The sequence below is a fragment of the Seriola aureovittata genome, chromosome 10 (genome assembly GCF_021018895.1).
Source record: "Seriola aureovittata isolate HTS-2021-v1 ecotype China chromosome 10, ASM2101889v1, whole genome shotgun sequence".
Classification (NCBI taxonomy): Eukaryota; Metazoa; Chordata; class Actinopteri; order Carangiformes; family Carangidae; genus Seriola; species Seriola aureovittata.
The window spans coordinates 25,977,626-25,993,875 of NC_079373.1; the positions used below are offsets into that span (position 1 = coordinate 25,977,626).

At 41.9% G+C, this 16,250-nt stretch overlaps 1 protein-coding gene across 6 annotated transcripts in view; it reads left to right on the top strand.

Moving 5' to 3' along the window:
- Nucleotides 1-16,250, top strand: part of cadps2 (Ca++-dependent secretion activator 2) — a 178,509-nt gene that overhangs the window by 72,030 nt on the left and 90,229 nt on the right. For all 6 annotated transcript variants that reach the window (XM_056386847.1, XM_056386848.1, XM_056386849.1 and 3 more), the window contains exons 4-8: nucleotides 3,036-3,116; nucleotides 4,056-4,289; nucleotides 4,785-4,906; nucleotides 11,786-11,897; nucleotides 14,037-14,176. In XM_056386847.1, coding sequence (XP_056242822.1) covers nucleotides 3,036-3,116; nucleotides 4,056-4,289; nucleotides 4,785-4,906; nucleotides 11,786-11,897; nucleotides 14,037-14,176 — 689 coding nt within the window. The remainder of the gene's footprint in view (nucleotides 1-3,035; nucleotides 3,117-4,055; nucleotides 4,290-4,784; nucleotides 4,907-11,785; nucleotides 11,898-14,036; nucleotides 14,177-16,250) is intronic.

Consider the following 16,250-nt stretch of genomic DNA (forward strand, 5'->3'; position numbering starts at 1 on the left):
TCTGTATTTATTATAATTTTTTGGTAAATATTTAAAACCAGAGAACTAGTAAAATGATCCTATAAACTGGCAGATTTCCTGTTTGTACCAGACACGTCCTGAAGGCCGAACTTGAGTCAACAAAGACTTGTAGGATTGTTGTTTTCTCCTCCCTTACACCCTGAAATACAATTTCAAACAACTCCAAAGATTCGGATCAGAAACTACAAACAGAAACAGAAAGGAGGCTGCAGTTGATAAGTCAGTACGAGTCAGTTTACCAAGCGGGTGAAGGACCAGACAAGGTCGGCTTCTTTTTCAACAGTTCTTTCAGCCGAGGGTCTGTTGGTAAGAACAAGCCGCGAGCTGCCGACAGATCTGACAGATCTGATCAGTCTGATCAGTCCAGGACGGGTATCTGAGAGGTTCAGGGATGAATCTGCAGAATACTCTGTCTTCGAAGTTCAGCTCCGAGCATTTCAACACTGTTAGAGCTCTTTGTTGTAGAGATACAGCAAAGAGCTCTGTTTTTAAATCAATAATAGTGGTTCAGCTGTAATGTCACAACAAAGCTGGTTGTTGCTACCAAGAAACACTGAATTAAGGTCTGAAATTACAGAAAATTCTTTAGATGACTGTATTTGAACATGTAGATATGATCCTTGAAAATGCTGGATATCAAACTTAAATACTTTTTTGGTACAGACTGAAATTGCCTGTAGAGCCAGTTATCAAATCTCGTCAGATATGAATCTGTGAGAATCTCGTAGCCCCTAATTTTACAGAATTTGACCAGTTTTAGAGTCGAATTAATTAAAGGTCTTCTACATCTGCATGTGACAACCTTCAAAGCTGGGCAGTTAACTTTAAAAAGACATTTAGAACGTCTCACCGACTTACTCTTTGGCACGTCGGTTAATTCAGTTTATACTTTCCCCAATGCGTGCATTCACGAACTGTCTCTTAAAAAGAATACTACCTCGTGTTCAGTCACGTCCTTCCACTCCAACTGACGTCCAACAGGCCCCGTTCTCTCAAAGCAAAGCTGGAGATGTGGACGACACAAGTGCAAACACTGAGCATCAACCCGAGCAGCAAAATTTTGGCTTTAGAGAAGATGACACCAAACAAAAAGAAGTCGAATGTAAACACAGCAGAAAAACGACTTCGGTGACCAACGCGACCGATTCTGTTTTGTAACTTGGAACACACTCACAACGCTGAATCTAATTGTTCGTTAACCTTAATCGAGGTAAATGAACAAGAAGTTTTGCTAGAAAAAAATGTGTGTATCATATTACGAGCTGAGAGAAGAGATGATGTCATTGATGATGCGTTCACAGGTGTTAAAAGTGCTGCGGGTGGAGCAGGTGTAGAAGCACAGGGTCTGATTTTGAGTTCAGAACTTGCTCCTCAGCGACAGCACTGGGTTACACCCTCAGTGTGACTAAAGGAAGTTTGGATCAGTGTAAATGAGACACCGAGGGCTGATTTTTAACTGATTCTCTGGGGTTCCATTTTGAAACAGGCTCAAATTAAACGGCTTATCTTTTCCTCTCTCTTATCACCTCTGAATTTTCCACTTGTCTCTTTGACTTGAGGCCAGTTTCCATCATCGGAGCTGTTTAATCTCCCATTTGTGAAATGAGGTGCCGTTTTCTGCCCAATAAGCAAACGTCGTTCAATTTCCACCCGGCTTTCATCTCCTCTTTTGAGTCTCGCTGACATCGAGTTTAACGGACGACTCATTGGATGATCTCCCGCTCGGTGTGAAGCTCTCAGACAGAACAGCCTTAGCGAAACTGCAGCGATGACAGGCGAGATGGGTTTTTATAAGACTCAGGGACACTTCACTTTCCACCAATTTCCTTTCTCGTCTTTTGTATTGATCATCCATAGACTGACAAACCAAGTCAAGGACACATGAGCGGAAAGGATTATGTACGTTTAGTTATAACTCTGTTTTCAAATCCTACGTATATCTGCTGGCAGCTGTGGCTCAGGTGGTTGAGTGCATCAGTCGTTGTGCTGTGAAGTGTCCTCAAACTAGAAACTGAACCCCAGAAAGCTTCCTAGATTTAAGTTGTTTTGGCCACAGGAGAAAAATTCACCCAAACATACTGTGGATTTACCTCGTGTCAAGGTGTTTGTCGGTTACTGGGGCCAGAAATACCTAAATTAGTGCAAAAGAGGTTTGTCCAGGGTAGAAGAAGAAGCAGAAACTAACACTGCTTAGTTTGAAAGCACACTGCTACTGCCAGCTCCATCTTTTTCTACAGAGTTTACCTTGGATAATGGCCTTCAGCGGGCCACTCGATTGTTGGATTTCTTTTCATTATAAATTAATTTCTGATTAAATTTTGACAAGAAAAGTCTCATCATGCAGCTACTAAAATGTTTAAAAATACATAATATTTTATTTTTTCATGTCTGTGTTATATTCAGATTCAGCCTAGACATTGAAACTATAGTGAAAGTATCTATCTGTGCTGTTTTGTCAAGATGTCTGAAGTTCAGGGGTCATTTAACATAATTCCAGCAACATTTTCTCTGGTTTGATCAAAACTTGAGTTTGATTTTAACTGTGTATTTCAAAAATGGGAGTCCATGTGCATGTCATGTGACCCCGAGGTAAGATCCTTCCTGCCATAAAGACACAGTAGAGAAGGTTTTCCTCTTCTCTTCAGTGCAGTGCGGGTGTTGTTGGAGCAGCATCTAGTGGACATTAGAGGGACTGCAGACAAACACGATGCAGCTTTCAGGACACAACCCTGGTTGAAGTTGTTCTCTCCTCCGTAACTGGTCGAGAGGCTCTTCCTGGTGAAGTGGTTGAACCTCTTACCTGAGACCCTCCCTCCTGATTGGCTAATCACTGTCATCTGTTACCACCTCAGCTGCTGTTTGGTTAATCACTACACCGTCCGCTTCTTCAGAGGAGTCCTCTCCTGCTGTGTCTCCACTTCACCTTTTGAATTTATTGATTTTGGATATTTCTGATTGGCTGCCTAATGAAATCTTTTTTTTTTTCCCTTTTTAAATTTTTTTTTTCCTCTCAGCTGGACAACGTGGACGAGCAGGCGGCTCAGATCCGCAGAGAGCTGGACGGCAGGTTACAACTGGCCGAGAAGATCGCCAGGGTGAGAAACTCACTCACAAAACACACATATTTTATTTTACTGCTCTTATTTTACTATTTATTACAGATAGGCGTTTGATTTGTGTGTTCACGTCCATGAAAACAGAAATATCCGTCCTTCCAACTCATTGTTTAAACCCCCAGAGAGTTACCACCAACTTTGACCCTCTTTTAGCTCCTAGTGTTGGTGTTACAGCACATTTACCGTCTGGTTCAGTCTCTGTTTTGACAAACCACCACCTGCTCAGCTGCAAACAGCAGTCAGACAGTTGTTGATGAGCTGGTGCAGAAAGTGGAACATCTAGAAGCTCAAGAGACAGGAGTTGGTGGAGACCAAACCAGAGCTAAAAAGGAAGACTGAATATGGGACTTACCTTCATTAGCTGGACGCAAACACAACTTGAGATCATCATGTTGCTCTCTGTCTGCTGGATGTTTGGCTGATTTCTAGTGTTAGCTGCTGCCCCCAAGTTACCAAAAAAAAAGAATTTCCCTCGTATTTTTACTTTATATTTGAATAAAATCCAATAAATCCAAATTGCAATCAATTAATTTTCTCGAGCCTCGAGAGTGAAAACAGATGCACATCCATCTTGTTGAATGTGAACTCACAACCTTGTTAATTACTCCCACTGAAGTTTCTTCTCTCCTATGAAGAAAAGTACAATATTCACAGTCAAATCAGGTTCAGAGGAATCAACGAGATCACTGATTAAAATCCTGCTCAGTTGTCACAGGAAGTGTTTTTATTGGGAGACAGTTTCATGGTGGTATAACAAAGCGAACAAATTATCTCCTAATTAGCTGTTAGCTGCTGATTTTAATTGTTGTTGTTGTTTTTATAGTTTCAAGGCCAAAAAAAATGAAGCTAATTGTTTAATGACGTGCATGTTGATGTGAAACCTTTGTGTTGACGCTTAACTCAATCTGTGTCCCGCAGGAGAGGAGATACCCAAAGTTTGTCTCCGCTGACATGGAGGCTCTGTACGTGGAGGAGCTGCGTTCGTCCGTCAACCTGCTGATGGCGAACCTGGAGAGTCTGCCCGTGTCCAAAGGAGGTCCGGACTTCAAGCAGAAGCTCAAACGCTCCTCTATGAACAACTCCTTCCTGGACATGGGAGACGAGGGAGACATCCTGTCCAAGTCTGACGTCGTGCTGTCCTTCACTCTGGAGGTATGGCTGTCTTTGTGAGGACATTTTGTCCAGACCTCACTTTCTGATGCACATTGGTCAGAATGATGGTGAGGTAGGGGATGCATTATGTGTGTCCTCACAAAGATAGAGGTACAAACAAAGTGTGTGTGTTTCTCAATGACCTATCAATTCCAGTAATTTATCGCAAAATAACACAAAAATATAATATATCACTGCAGTTTTAATGAAATCAGCAGCGAAATAATTGAGCCGTCGTCCCATAGACAGCCGATGGAGATCCTGATGGGGTTGAAGATTTCCACTTGTTAAACCTTGCAGCTTAAATCCATAAACACGTAATGGGGTTTTATGTGTTTGGTTCCTGCTTTCCCTGGTAAACAGGCTTGATCTGCATTTACTGCTCATCCACCGCTGTCAGCTTGAACTTCTAAAGTGCTTTATTCAAACAGACTGCAGTGGTGGAGGTGGAGCAGTTAAATAACTGAATTCCGTCACGTCCTCTGGTGTTTTCAGATCGTGATCGTGGAGGTCCAGGGTCTGAAGTCTGTCGCTCCAAACCGGATCGTTTACTGCACCATGGAGGTGGAGGGAGGAGAGAAGCTGCAGACGGACCAAGCTGAAGCCGCCCGGCCACAGTGAGTTCTTCTTCTTCCAGTGTTTCGGTTTGATCTCAGAGAGGAGTTTAACTCATCTTCACGTATCGACCTCCAGACCAGTTGTGGTGTCACAAAATCATCTCAAATGAGATTTTCAGTGAGCACAGAGATTTTCTGCAGATGAATGTGAAAACGTCCTTCACTGTCAAACTCATTCCTTAACTGTACATTCACCGTTCTGCACAGTGAAGGTCAAACAGCCGCATGTTGTAACAAAAAGCCCAACACATGTTTGAGTGGAGTGGTGCTTAAAAGAAAGATGCAGTACTGTTGAGCATTTTAACTCCTCTATGTGACTGTCATTTATAACATTTCTTAAGGTTCCTCTGGAGAGTTTGGACCTAAATTTGATATATGTTGGAAAACGTAAGAAAGGTTTCCTGATTCAAATCAATAAATATCTGATGCTAAGATTTTCTGGCAACTTTCAATACTCTGCACTTTAGGTTTTACAGATCTGGTTTAAACTGGTTGAGTAAATGGTGGCATCTTGTTTCCACCTCGTAAGGAAATAATTAGTAATGTCAAATGGTCAGTCGGTCAAACCACCGCTTTGGTCCAGACTGAAATATCTTGCATTCAGGATTTCCAGAGGATGAACTCTACTGACTTTGATGATGCTGACTGTTGTAATTGTGACAACTTTGATGATCCAACTTCTCACCTTGCTGCATCATCCGGTTGAAAACTTATTTTGAGATGGTTTTACAGTTTTCAGTGTCTTGCTGTAGATACTAGCCGGGTTTCCATCGCAGTTTTGTGCAAAGCAGAAACAATTCTTTTTTCCAACAATACACAATTGCAAAAGGTCTGTGTTTCCATTGAGTGATGTAATGTGAATAAAGCTGGTTTTCTCCTCACGCTATATCCTTCCAAATAAATGTGACGATGGAATTTTCCGGAGTCTGCCTCGTCTTGAATACCAAAAAAAAAGCATTTCCGTTTCAATTTTGCGAAATATTGCTTTGTTGGATAGTCTGAAAAACCACCTCATGTGAGCGTATATATCCACGTGTTTTAATGTCTTGTTTTTAAGTTCGCAATTTCAATTTACCGTTAAGCAGGTAAATTGCTTAATATGACGATGTTTTACAGCACAGCTACAAGACGAAGTCCTCATTGTTGTTATTAGATATTTAAAGATGTGCATTCACGTCATGGACCCTTCCATCAGGACAACTTCAAACAAAGAATTGGCCCAGTTCAAGCCAGGGCGGTTACCATCTCAGAACCGACATTTTCTCAGCTGCTGTGTGAGACCAGCCCATAGAGACAAATCTAAAGAGCAGGAGTCATTAAGTAGAAGCAGGTGGGATCCTAACAAAGGTTACTGTTGATGGATAGTGTAACACGGAGCTCTGGGGTGTGTTTGTGCAGAGGAAACACAAACTGTTTTTCAGAGCTAATGTTCACTACACAGGAAGCTTCAGTCTGTTCTTGACGCCTAGTTGGATTAACGTCTGAGCTCTTGATGATGAAGTGAACACACAGGACTCGGTGAAACGCCTCCGTAACACAGTTCCCCGACACTGAACCACTGCAGAACCACAGCTTTGAAATGCAAACAGAAGAAGACTAAGCTCTACATTTTATGTAGCAGAGGAAGAGTTTGACCCTTAGCTTCCACAAACCCGCCCCGAGCCATGCTTCTCATCCTGCAGCCAAGGCTGGTGCAGCCAGAGGAGGAGGCTGTTATGTAACAGTGATGGGAGCCGGTCTTTCCTCAACACACAAAACATAAACACACATTCTGGTTTTTTGGAGGGAGCTCAAAGCCGTCCTTATATTTCAGTTCTCAGTCCCAGTCAGACTTCTGATGCCTTTCACTGCTTTAAAGAGTAGAGAGACTTTGTAGAGAGACTGAAGCTCCTGCAAGGTTTGGATGGTGGCTCCAGGTGGGCGGGGTTTTGGGGTGTGGCTTAGAGCGGTGACTCCTTTGTTGTGACGTCACAAACTTACAGAACCTAGACCTGCTTTACAATCAAAAAGACATAGAAATGTGAAAGTGAAAAGGCACAAATTATATATCTTCTTATGGCTCAACAATTAAAACACAATAGTTCAATGGGAAAATACGGGACCTTTAAATCAAACGTTTTACACATTGGAAGTAAATAAAACGGAAGTAGCTAAAATATCGGAACGTGTTTTTCCTGAATCGCCTCTGAATTATAAAATTATTCCACTAATTCTGACTGGTTCTCCTCCATCTCGCTCCTGTTCAGCAGAAAGCTTTCATTCCCACCTGTTAACTGTGTGCTCTTCTTTGCCGTGGCGTCGCAGCCTTGTCACTCTGCGCTCAAAGTTCTCGGTGACAGTTGTTGGTGGTTGGATGCCTGACGGACGGCGGGGGTCTGCGCCGTAATGATGCTGCCCTTTCACACGCTCCGGCTGCTGGTGGAGAGGCTTTTTTTTCTTTTTCCTCTGAAGGGCCCCTGTCTTCCAGAATCAGAGCCAATTAGTAAAGCTCACCATCACCTGATGACCTCGCTGGTCAACAGGGATCCTGTGAGCCGTGAACTGGCTTTACTGCAGCTCCTGTAACCTTCACCGTAATTAGCCTGCAGAGCACTTTCACATCCCTCATCTTCAATAACACACCCGTGCTCTTAATGACATCATAGTTAACTGTAATTACACGGACAACATGATTAGCTGTGATTACACCGGCGTCCAATTGCTCTGATGACTCCTGCGGTTGTAGCGTAACAGCGCCTTAATCACTGAGGACCTTTTCATTAGTAATACCCTTAATTATTGTGGAATGTCAAGCATCTGTGATCCACTTTACAGACCTCACCACTGTTTCTGCAAGTTTACTACAAATGATGTACAGTCCGGACGATTGATCAGTTCCTTTAGATTCCTCTCAGGTTGGCTTTAGTTGTTTCTGTTCAGGATTGATTTATATTTTCCAGGTAAATGAAGTTTGGTAATTGTCTTGGTTGTGTATCACCAGCTTCAGGGTTTAACACACAAACTAACGCATCTTCCTCTAGAAAGATGGAGTCCTCCTCTTCCTCTCTGGCGTAAACCAAAAGTCACTCTCCCGCCACCAACTAGTCCAGAATACAAGCTGGCTCGAGGCTGAAATCTAAAGGTGCCCTCGGCTTTAGAATGACAAGCCGGGAGAGATAAAGCAGAATCAGTGTGATGTCGTCTTTTTTATTATCCTCTTATTGCTTTCTTTTCTTACTGCATCTACTCTCTCTAATTGTTTTTACTTATATTGAAGTATATATTACATCTTCCCTCTTTAACTTTACCTCCTGTCTGACCTGCTGTTGTCTGGCTGTGCCAAGCGCCAACCTCTGGGGCTGAAACATGAAGCCAACGTTGAAGTGCTAAAAACTGCAGTTCCTCTAACGACCACTAGAGTCTGGCTCCAACAGTGAGTCAGTCCCCATAGACTCCCATGTTAAAATGTCCAACTTTACAGTAGAAATAAACATGTTTACAGCCTGGTACAAAAAAGTGTTTTGGTTTAATTAAGTAATTCATGACAACTGTTTATATAACTCACCTGTTTACAATTGATCATGGATCAATATTATGTATAATTGAGGGCGGGGCTTTGACTGACTGTGGGTGAGTGTGTGCTTGTCACAAATCGTATTTCACTGACGTCTAGGCTCCACCCTCGGCCCTCCTCTTTGACCATTTTTGGATTAGCTGGGCATTGGAGGCGGAGTCGGATAGTGCCAAGATGATGACGGTGGAGCAGCTCACTCTGAGCTTCAAAACCGCTCTTCAGAAACCTGAGGGCCATATTTATTTACAGTCTGTTGGTCTTACTGTCCGGCTTTCTGTGATTATATTGCTGTTGTGGTGTCTCCTGAGCCTCTCACCTGTTTTTACTTTTGCTCTGTTGTCAAGTTTTTAGTCAAAGGTGCACTATGCATTCCTGCATGACGTCACTTCTGTTGACGTTCGAAGTAAATACCAAACAAAACAGAGCAAGCCCCACCCCACCCCCCACCCCCCATGTTTACATCAGACTGGAAGCCCTTCTGCCGGCGGAGTTCTCCCCACCTTTGAATCGATTTCCCAATATAAATGCAGGTCTTCGTTCGCTCCTTCTCCATTTCTCTCCTCCTCGCCATATATTCATCCGAGCGTCTTTTCTTTGGTCGTGTCCGTGCCTCGACCATTTCCCCAAATATATCGTTGAGTTGTTAAACCTAGTTCACGGCGCGTTTTGGGGCACAGCCTGTGCCCCTAGTGTTTGTTTGCCGTTTGTGACGCCTGTGCTGTCTCCAGAGACCGTGCTTTTTCACAGTGTATTCAGGGGTCGGGCAGCTAGCGGATCAAGGGGAGATGCCTATGATTTGAGACAAAAATAAAATCGCGCTGAAACCATGCAGGAATGCAAAGTGCACCTTTAATATTATTAATGAACACAATTAACAGCTGAGATTTCACCATGAAATTGTCTGGTTTTGTTATTTTTATTATTCAATGTCTCACAATAAAACCATCATCATGTTATCACTCACGTTAAAACACTGATCTCAGGTCAGTTAAAACATGAGCTGTTTGTATCAGTGTCTCCTCAGGCTTTTGTATCTGATGTCTGATTACTTTAAAAATACTGTGTGTGTGTGTGTGTGTGTGTGTGTGTGTGTGTGTGTGTGTGTGAAGCAAACACACCTTTCAGCACAATGTTGCCTTGGAAACTGGGCAAACTGAATATGGAGCTCGACTTTGCTTCTCGCCCTCAACAAGTGAAGGGGTCACCCCTTGTCATCTGTGTGCACCACACACATATACACACTCACAGACGCACACTCTTGCACACGTAAACTGACAGTTTTGACATAAAGGCGTGTAATCACAGGAGCGCGGCTCTCGGTGCGTATAATGGCCGTGTCCCCATCATCCTGAACAGAGGGCTCACTCCGCACCATTAGACTTTCTGTGAGATGAACAATAAGTGATTCTTGATAACAGCTGCCACTGATGGGACTGTTTATCGCCTCTGGATCTGTGACTAAGACCTGATGTGATGTTATTATAGGAAACAGCAAAATGAGCAGGGTGACCTCTTGTTGCTGTGATCTTTGCAGCAACTGCGATTAAAAATGAAAACGCCTGTTTCTAGATGTGCATTATATTCTTTTCTTTGCAGTAGCTACACTTGGGGCTCTGTTTGTGCTTTTGAAAACAGAAACAGACTCTGTTTCTCATGAGGCTTTAGGGAACAAACTGTATCCTCATAAAGCTTGAGCGCATCTCACGAGCTCATCTCTCCCTGTGAGATTTAAAATCTGCAAAATATCACCTGAGATTCAGTCGAGCTCGACAGATGCTGTTTGTGCTGGAACAATCAACAAACACCATCTCTAGCAAAAAAAAACTTATTAAAGCCTAAAACTGTGTGTAGCTGGCTTGTATAGATACTAAATGAAGCAGGATTCTATTTTTATTCATAAATGGATTTTGTGATTGATATTCTGACACCCTCCATGTTTTATACCTTATACAACAGTTAGTTCTGACCAAGTAATTTGATTGGACAAGAGGCATGTGTGGACTTTTAACTACATGTATCACTCCGTTTCACAGGAAGTCTGTTAACCGTTAATTAGCGTTACATTAACGGTCGTTACCTGTCTTGGATTGTAACAAACTTTGCACAACGAAGATAAATAAGTTTCCAGAAATATCATTTGAATTAAATAATGTATGGTAGTCAGAAGTGGATGGATACTTCAGCGCATGCTCGCGTGCTCTGAGGAATGTAAGTTACGTCATCCTTTTTAATGTACATACGTCACTGTTGGCTGCTAACTGTGGCAGTTTACATCAAGTTTATAGATAAACGGTCGCAACGGTTTAGCATGTTTCGTTCAGTTGTTTGCTAGCTTGTAGCTAAAGTTTAAAGGTTTGTGATTCAAATCTGGCGGAGCAAATTGGTTAAATGTGAGTTGGTTCATTGCTGAGAGTTAATAATAAATGTGAAGCCGGGTTCAATACAACAAATGGAAGTCAAACTGTATGTTAGCCAAACACCGGCTGAATACTTGCTAACGGCTAACGGCACTTTTTACTTTGCTAGCATATTTGCTAGCGTCACTTCAAACCCAATATTGCGTTGCTCAGGTAAAACAGACCATAATATGACGTGACATGTTTTACTGTTGTAGCGGTAGCTCACAGTGGGTGTGATTAACCTCGTTAAAGATTTTACTTCCTGTAACTAGTAAGGGAGTAAACTGGTAATACCCAGCAACAGTAAATAATCTGCTAATTCAACATTGAATCGCACATTTAACTGCACGTTCAGTCTAGACTTTTCTGTAGGGAAATTTGTAGGCTATTATTGTGTTATTAATGTTCAAGCAGCAATGGTTAATATAATTCATAAAGAGGTTATATATTAATAATGATGATAATAAGAAGATTTTACTTATGGAATTCCTGCGATCAAGCAGGATTGCAGCAATCAGGATAAGCAAGATTTTATAAAGTCGAGTATAGACTGCTCTTATTTCTGCAAATAGGAACATATTGGTGTATGGTGTGATTCCTGTCATCATATGAGCTCGATCATCACTGAAAATGATCTTTAAAAAAGAGTGGGAACCCTGAATGTTAGAAATTGACTTGCTGACCAAATACTACAGAATATGTTCATATCTTATTGTGTGGACCAGTTAACGAATCTCAGCTAACCTTGGCTTCAAAAATGCGACGTTTCTATAAGCTGCTTCACAGTAAAAGCCTCATACTGGTTTTTAAGGTTAAGCAACAGCGGCAGGAAATGTTGGGTCAGATCTTGGCACAGCCCAGCTGCTGCAGGTGAAACTGGGCCAAGTGAAAAAATCCTAATTGTGAGTCTGTTTGTTTTTCCCTCAGGTGGGGGACTCAGGGAGACTTCACCACGACTCACCCTCTGCCCTCGGTCAAAGTAAAGCTGTTCACAGAGAGCACAGGGGTCCTGGCTCTGGAGGACAAGGAGCTGGGCCGGGTGAGTCCACCTGCACTGCACTTTATTTATCGGTTTGATCACCTCACTTTGTTTGATCTCTGTTGAGCTAAAGAGAAAATGAACTCAACTGTCTCCCTGGAAAATGAACTAATTAGCCTTTGAACTACTGAATTGACAGGGTCATATTTTTAAATCCAGACAAACATCATCGTGGACCTCCATGTTTCCTGGTATCAGAAGCCGACTGGTGACAGTCAGATCTCATCACTTTCACATCCTGTTGATTCTGACGACAGCAAATCAGTCAGCATCAGTATCAACACCACAGCATGTGAGGGGGGAGGAGGGGATGGGTTGGTTTTAAATTTTAAAAGAATGTGTCCTTTTAGAGACGTCTTGGATTATGTTAGTGTGTAAAAGACATTTTTACCATGAATTCTGCCTTTTCATATGAAATTAAGTTTTCAGATGACCCAGGCATCCAGAGTCTGGTTCAGAGCTTTAACTGGTAACCAGATTTTGTGACTCTCTCCCAGTTCCTGTGAATCATCATGCGTCTCTATTATGTGACCACAGACAACAGAAACGTTTTACTTTGTGTGACCCCTGCTGAAAATAGATACTGTGCTAATTGCAACATGAAAGACAGTAAATTCACACTTCAGATGTGGATTTATTTCAAAGGCTGTTCACAGTAAAATGCTGTTAACAGATCACAGAACAGTCGACTCTCCCTGGCTGTTTTTATTGGCATGCAATGCTAAGTCAAAGGCAACAGGACTCACTTTATATTCATGAGCACATTTCACCCTCATCCAGAAGCTTCTTCACTGTCTGGTACAAAGTCCCAAATCCCAACAAGGTGTTAGTTAGTCTCATGCTAGTTCCTGACTCCCCCCGCTCTGTCTGTGGCGCTCAGCAACTGAAGATAGAAATCTTTAATCACAGCTCACAAATATATAGTTTGATTATTTTGGGTTCATTAATTTCCTACAGCAGCTGGTCACTGTGGATTTTAGCAAATATTAGTCATCAGGAGGAACTCGTTAGTGTTGGGGACTTTTTTCAGCGGCCGATTAATTAACAAATAAACAACTCTCATGACATCTTTATATGACCTCACTCGCTGTGGGATAAAGAAACTGCAATTCCAGTCAGTCAATACACAAACGCAATAAAAGCCTGCCAGTGGAGAACCTTTAATGTTAACCATCAGGAAATGTTGTGTTTCTATCTCAGATACAGCTGAAGGTGATCGGCACACAGTAAAATAAGACTGAAGGTAGTTGTACTTCCAGATGCACCATCATCTGGATGATTGAGAATCTTTACAGACAAATTACAGCAGTTCATGAAATATAAAATCAGCTTCAACTGTCACTAAAGTTTTAGACACTTTAATCACTGACAGACTCTGATTGGACAGTCTGGAAGTCTGTCTGGGAGCTGTAGGTTCAGGTGTCCTTCATGATGCTTGAACCTGATTGAGGTGCAGACACAGTGAAGAAAATGAGCTGCGGTTGCTGGTTAATTGACTCTTGCAGGGATCAGAGCTGCTGTTCACTTTTGTTTTTGATTTCATGAATGCGCATGTGAAGGTGACAGTGCACCAGAACCAGCTGATCACTGGTTTGAGCATGTGAGTGGAGGGAGAACCTCACTACTTCACCTTGTGAATCCTTTTTTAATCTAAGGTAACATGAGTTCAGGCGGTGCTGTGCAGTGACTGGTTATGGCTTAGGGAGTGGAACTAATAGCAGCCACACTAAATTTTATATTGAGAAACAAACTGTATATAATATGAATCTGCCACGTCCACTTAAACCCACTCTGATGCTGATGAAGCAGATGTGATCGGTGCACGCCTGCAACTAAAACGCTTTGAAGATGGTGTAAAGATTTGTCTGGAGGATCTGCAGCAGAGACACACAGTGGACTGGTGTTGTGCCCCGTCTGAGGGTGAGGGAGACACGGCATGAGAAGCCCCACAGAGACATAGGGGAGATCATTTTAATAACTGATATGTTTTATATAGAATTGTTCTGAAAAGATGGAGCTAAGATGGAGCTACTGTCACCAACTACAGGGCAAGACAGAAGACTGATAATGATTTAGTTGATGTTATTGGTTGGTTTCATGAGCATGTCACTGTGTGTCCCGCCCGCCTCTGCTCCTCAGGTGGTCCTGAACCCAACCACCAACGGACCAAAGCAGGCCGAGTTCCACCGGATGGTCGTCCCCAAGAGCAGCCAGGACACTGAGCTGAAGATCAAGCTGGCGGTCCGCATGGACAAACCCCCCAACATGAAGCACAGCGGGTGAGTGTGCTGCTGCCTCTCCGGTTTTGAAAGGCTATACTTTAGCCACAGAGCTCATGTGTTATACATGGTGTCAAAAACAGCTTCCATATCTTCAAAAACATTTTTTTGTGCCTGAGTTGAAGGTGGCAGTCAAAAGTAATATTTGGTTCGGAGCTGAAGGAAAGAGGCAAACTGATTATCTATGAAAGATGTGGAAGTGGAAGTGAAGTTATAGACAGGAAAGGCAGGGAGAGAGAGGAGGGGTGTGACATGCAGCACGTCCCTGGTCGTAATCGGATATGAGACTTTGCAGTTATATTAACCACTCACCCCCAGAACACCTGCAGGTTTTGAACCAGCTTCCACATCTGAGTCAGTTTTCATTCATGTGTCAAATAGAGAAGTAAAACCTAACATATCAGTTTCCTCCCAAAATTATTAACAAAAACCTTGAGAATGCCGAAAATGATAATACCATATGCAGGATGTTTTATTCCAGTGTGTGTTAAATTCTGCACCGAGCAGTTGTAATCAGACACAGACAGGTTCGCAGTAGAAAAGAGGTTGTTTATGTGGTTAGGGTCAGAATCAGTGGTTGAGAACGAAGGAGGCAGCAGGACAGGTAACAGGACCAGGACCCCGCACACGCACGCACACACACACACACACACACACACACAGAGAGAGAGAGAGAAAAAAAAAACAGACAAACAAGAAACACAAGGGAAGAAAGAGGAAATGCAGGAACACTGACAGTATCTGTTTAAAGCATGAGCAGGTGGACAGCTCCACCTACTGGTCAAATACAGGAAGTAGAAACAGTCTGAGGATGTGGTCACCTGATCATGAGACGATAACAGCTCGTTGTTTGATCCGAACACATGTTCATGTCAAACGGATCCTGACACGCAGACGTGATGGTGTTTATTTACACTATAAAATCCCTGAACTCACACTTAGGATTAACTGTAGTACAGTTAATACAAATGATGTTCTTTAGAAATTCACTCGTGATGTTTTGACATTTAAAATGAACATTATTTAAAATCAACACTGAAAAGTTTGTTTCTTGAAGATTCATAGATTTTAAAGTTATATTGGTTTTTTCATAGTTTTAGAAAATTTAAAATTATCTCCTGGTTTTTGCTAAAGACCAAACATGTCCATCATCCATCAAGACATTTCCCTCAGTTTCCCGTCACGTTTCAGCCTCAAACATCAAAAATACTTTGTTATAGAAAGAGTCAGTCTGCAATTAAACTGTTTAACATCTGATTTTTTTTATTCTTGTGTTGTTCCTCCTTAGTTTTGCTTGTGTATTGCATTTGCAATTCTTGAATTAGACGGATTAAAATTAAAGTTAAATTTACTTTTGAAAGATTTTAATTTTATTCAATAAAAATTCATTAATCTTTCAGATTTAAGCAAAACTCCATAAACATGTTAAACTAGCTGAGGATGTTTGTGTGTGGTTAAGTTCTCGTTTTCAGCCAGAAGGTGGCAGTAAAATCATAATCCTTCATTTGATTTAACACCACAGCAGTGTGTGTTTCTCCGTTGTTCTTTTGAATATTTCAACACTTGAACCCACACACACACACACACACACACACACACACACACACGAACACAGTTTAAAGCTGCAGTCACAGAAACATTTGATGCTCAAATATTAAGAGACGCTCCAGAACTGTTTTACTGTTTTAATCCTCATAAAATGACAGATTTTATAATTAAAGTTTTTCTCCATTGTTTTGATGGTGTGTTAACAAATGATTTCTATTTGCATAAAAGCAAATACCAAAAGGTGGTTGATACAATCATCAATAAGACACATTGGGACCTAAAACAAAACACTGCAATTAAAAAAAAAGAACTCCTCACTCAACACATCCAAATAGTTTTTTTTCTGACGTCAGTTCAGCCTACAGTCATTTAATGTTGATAAACAAAGCAAAAAATGAAATTAGAATATTTCACACAGTGTGTTTACTGCTCCATGTCGTGCTCGTCATTTACAGCGGGTCATAGATTTTCATTCACATCGTCCCTCCCGTCTCTTCCTCCCTCAGAAAACGCCTCAGATGAAATA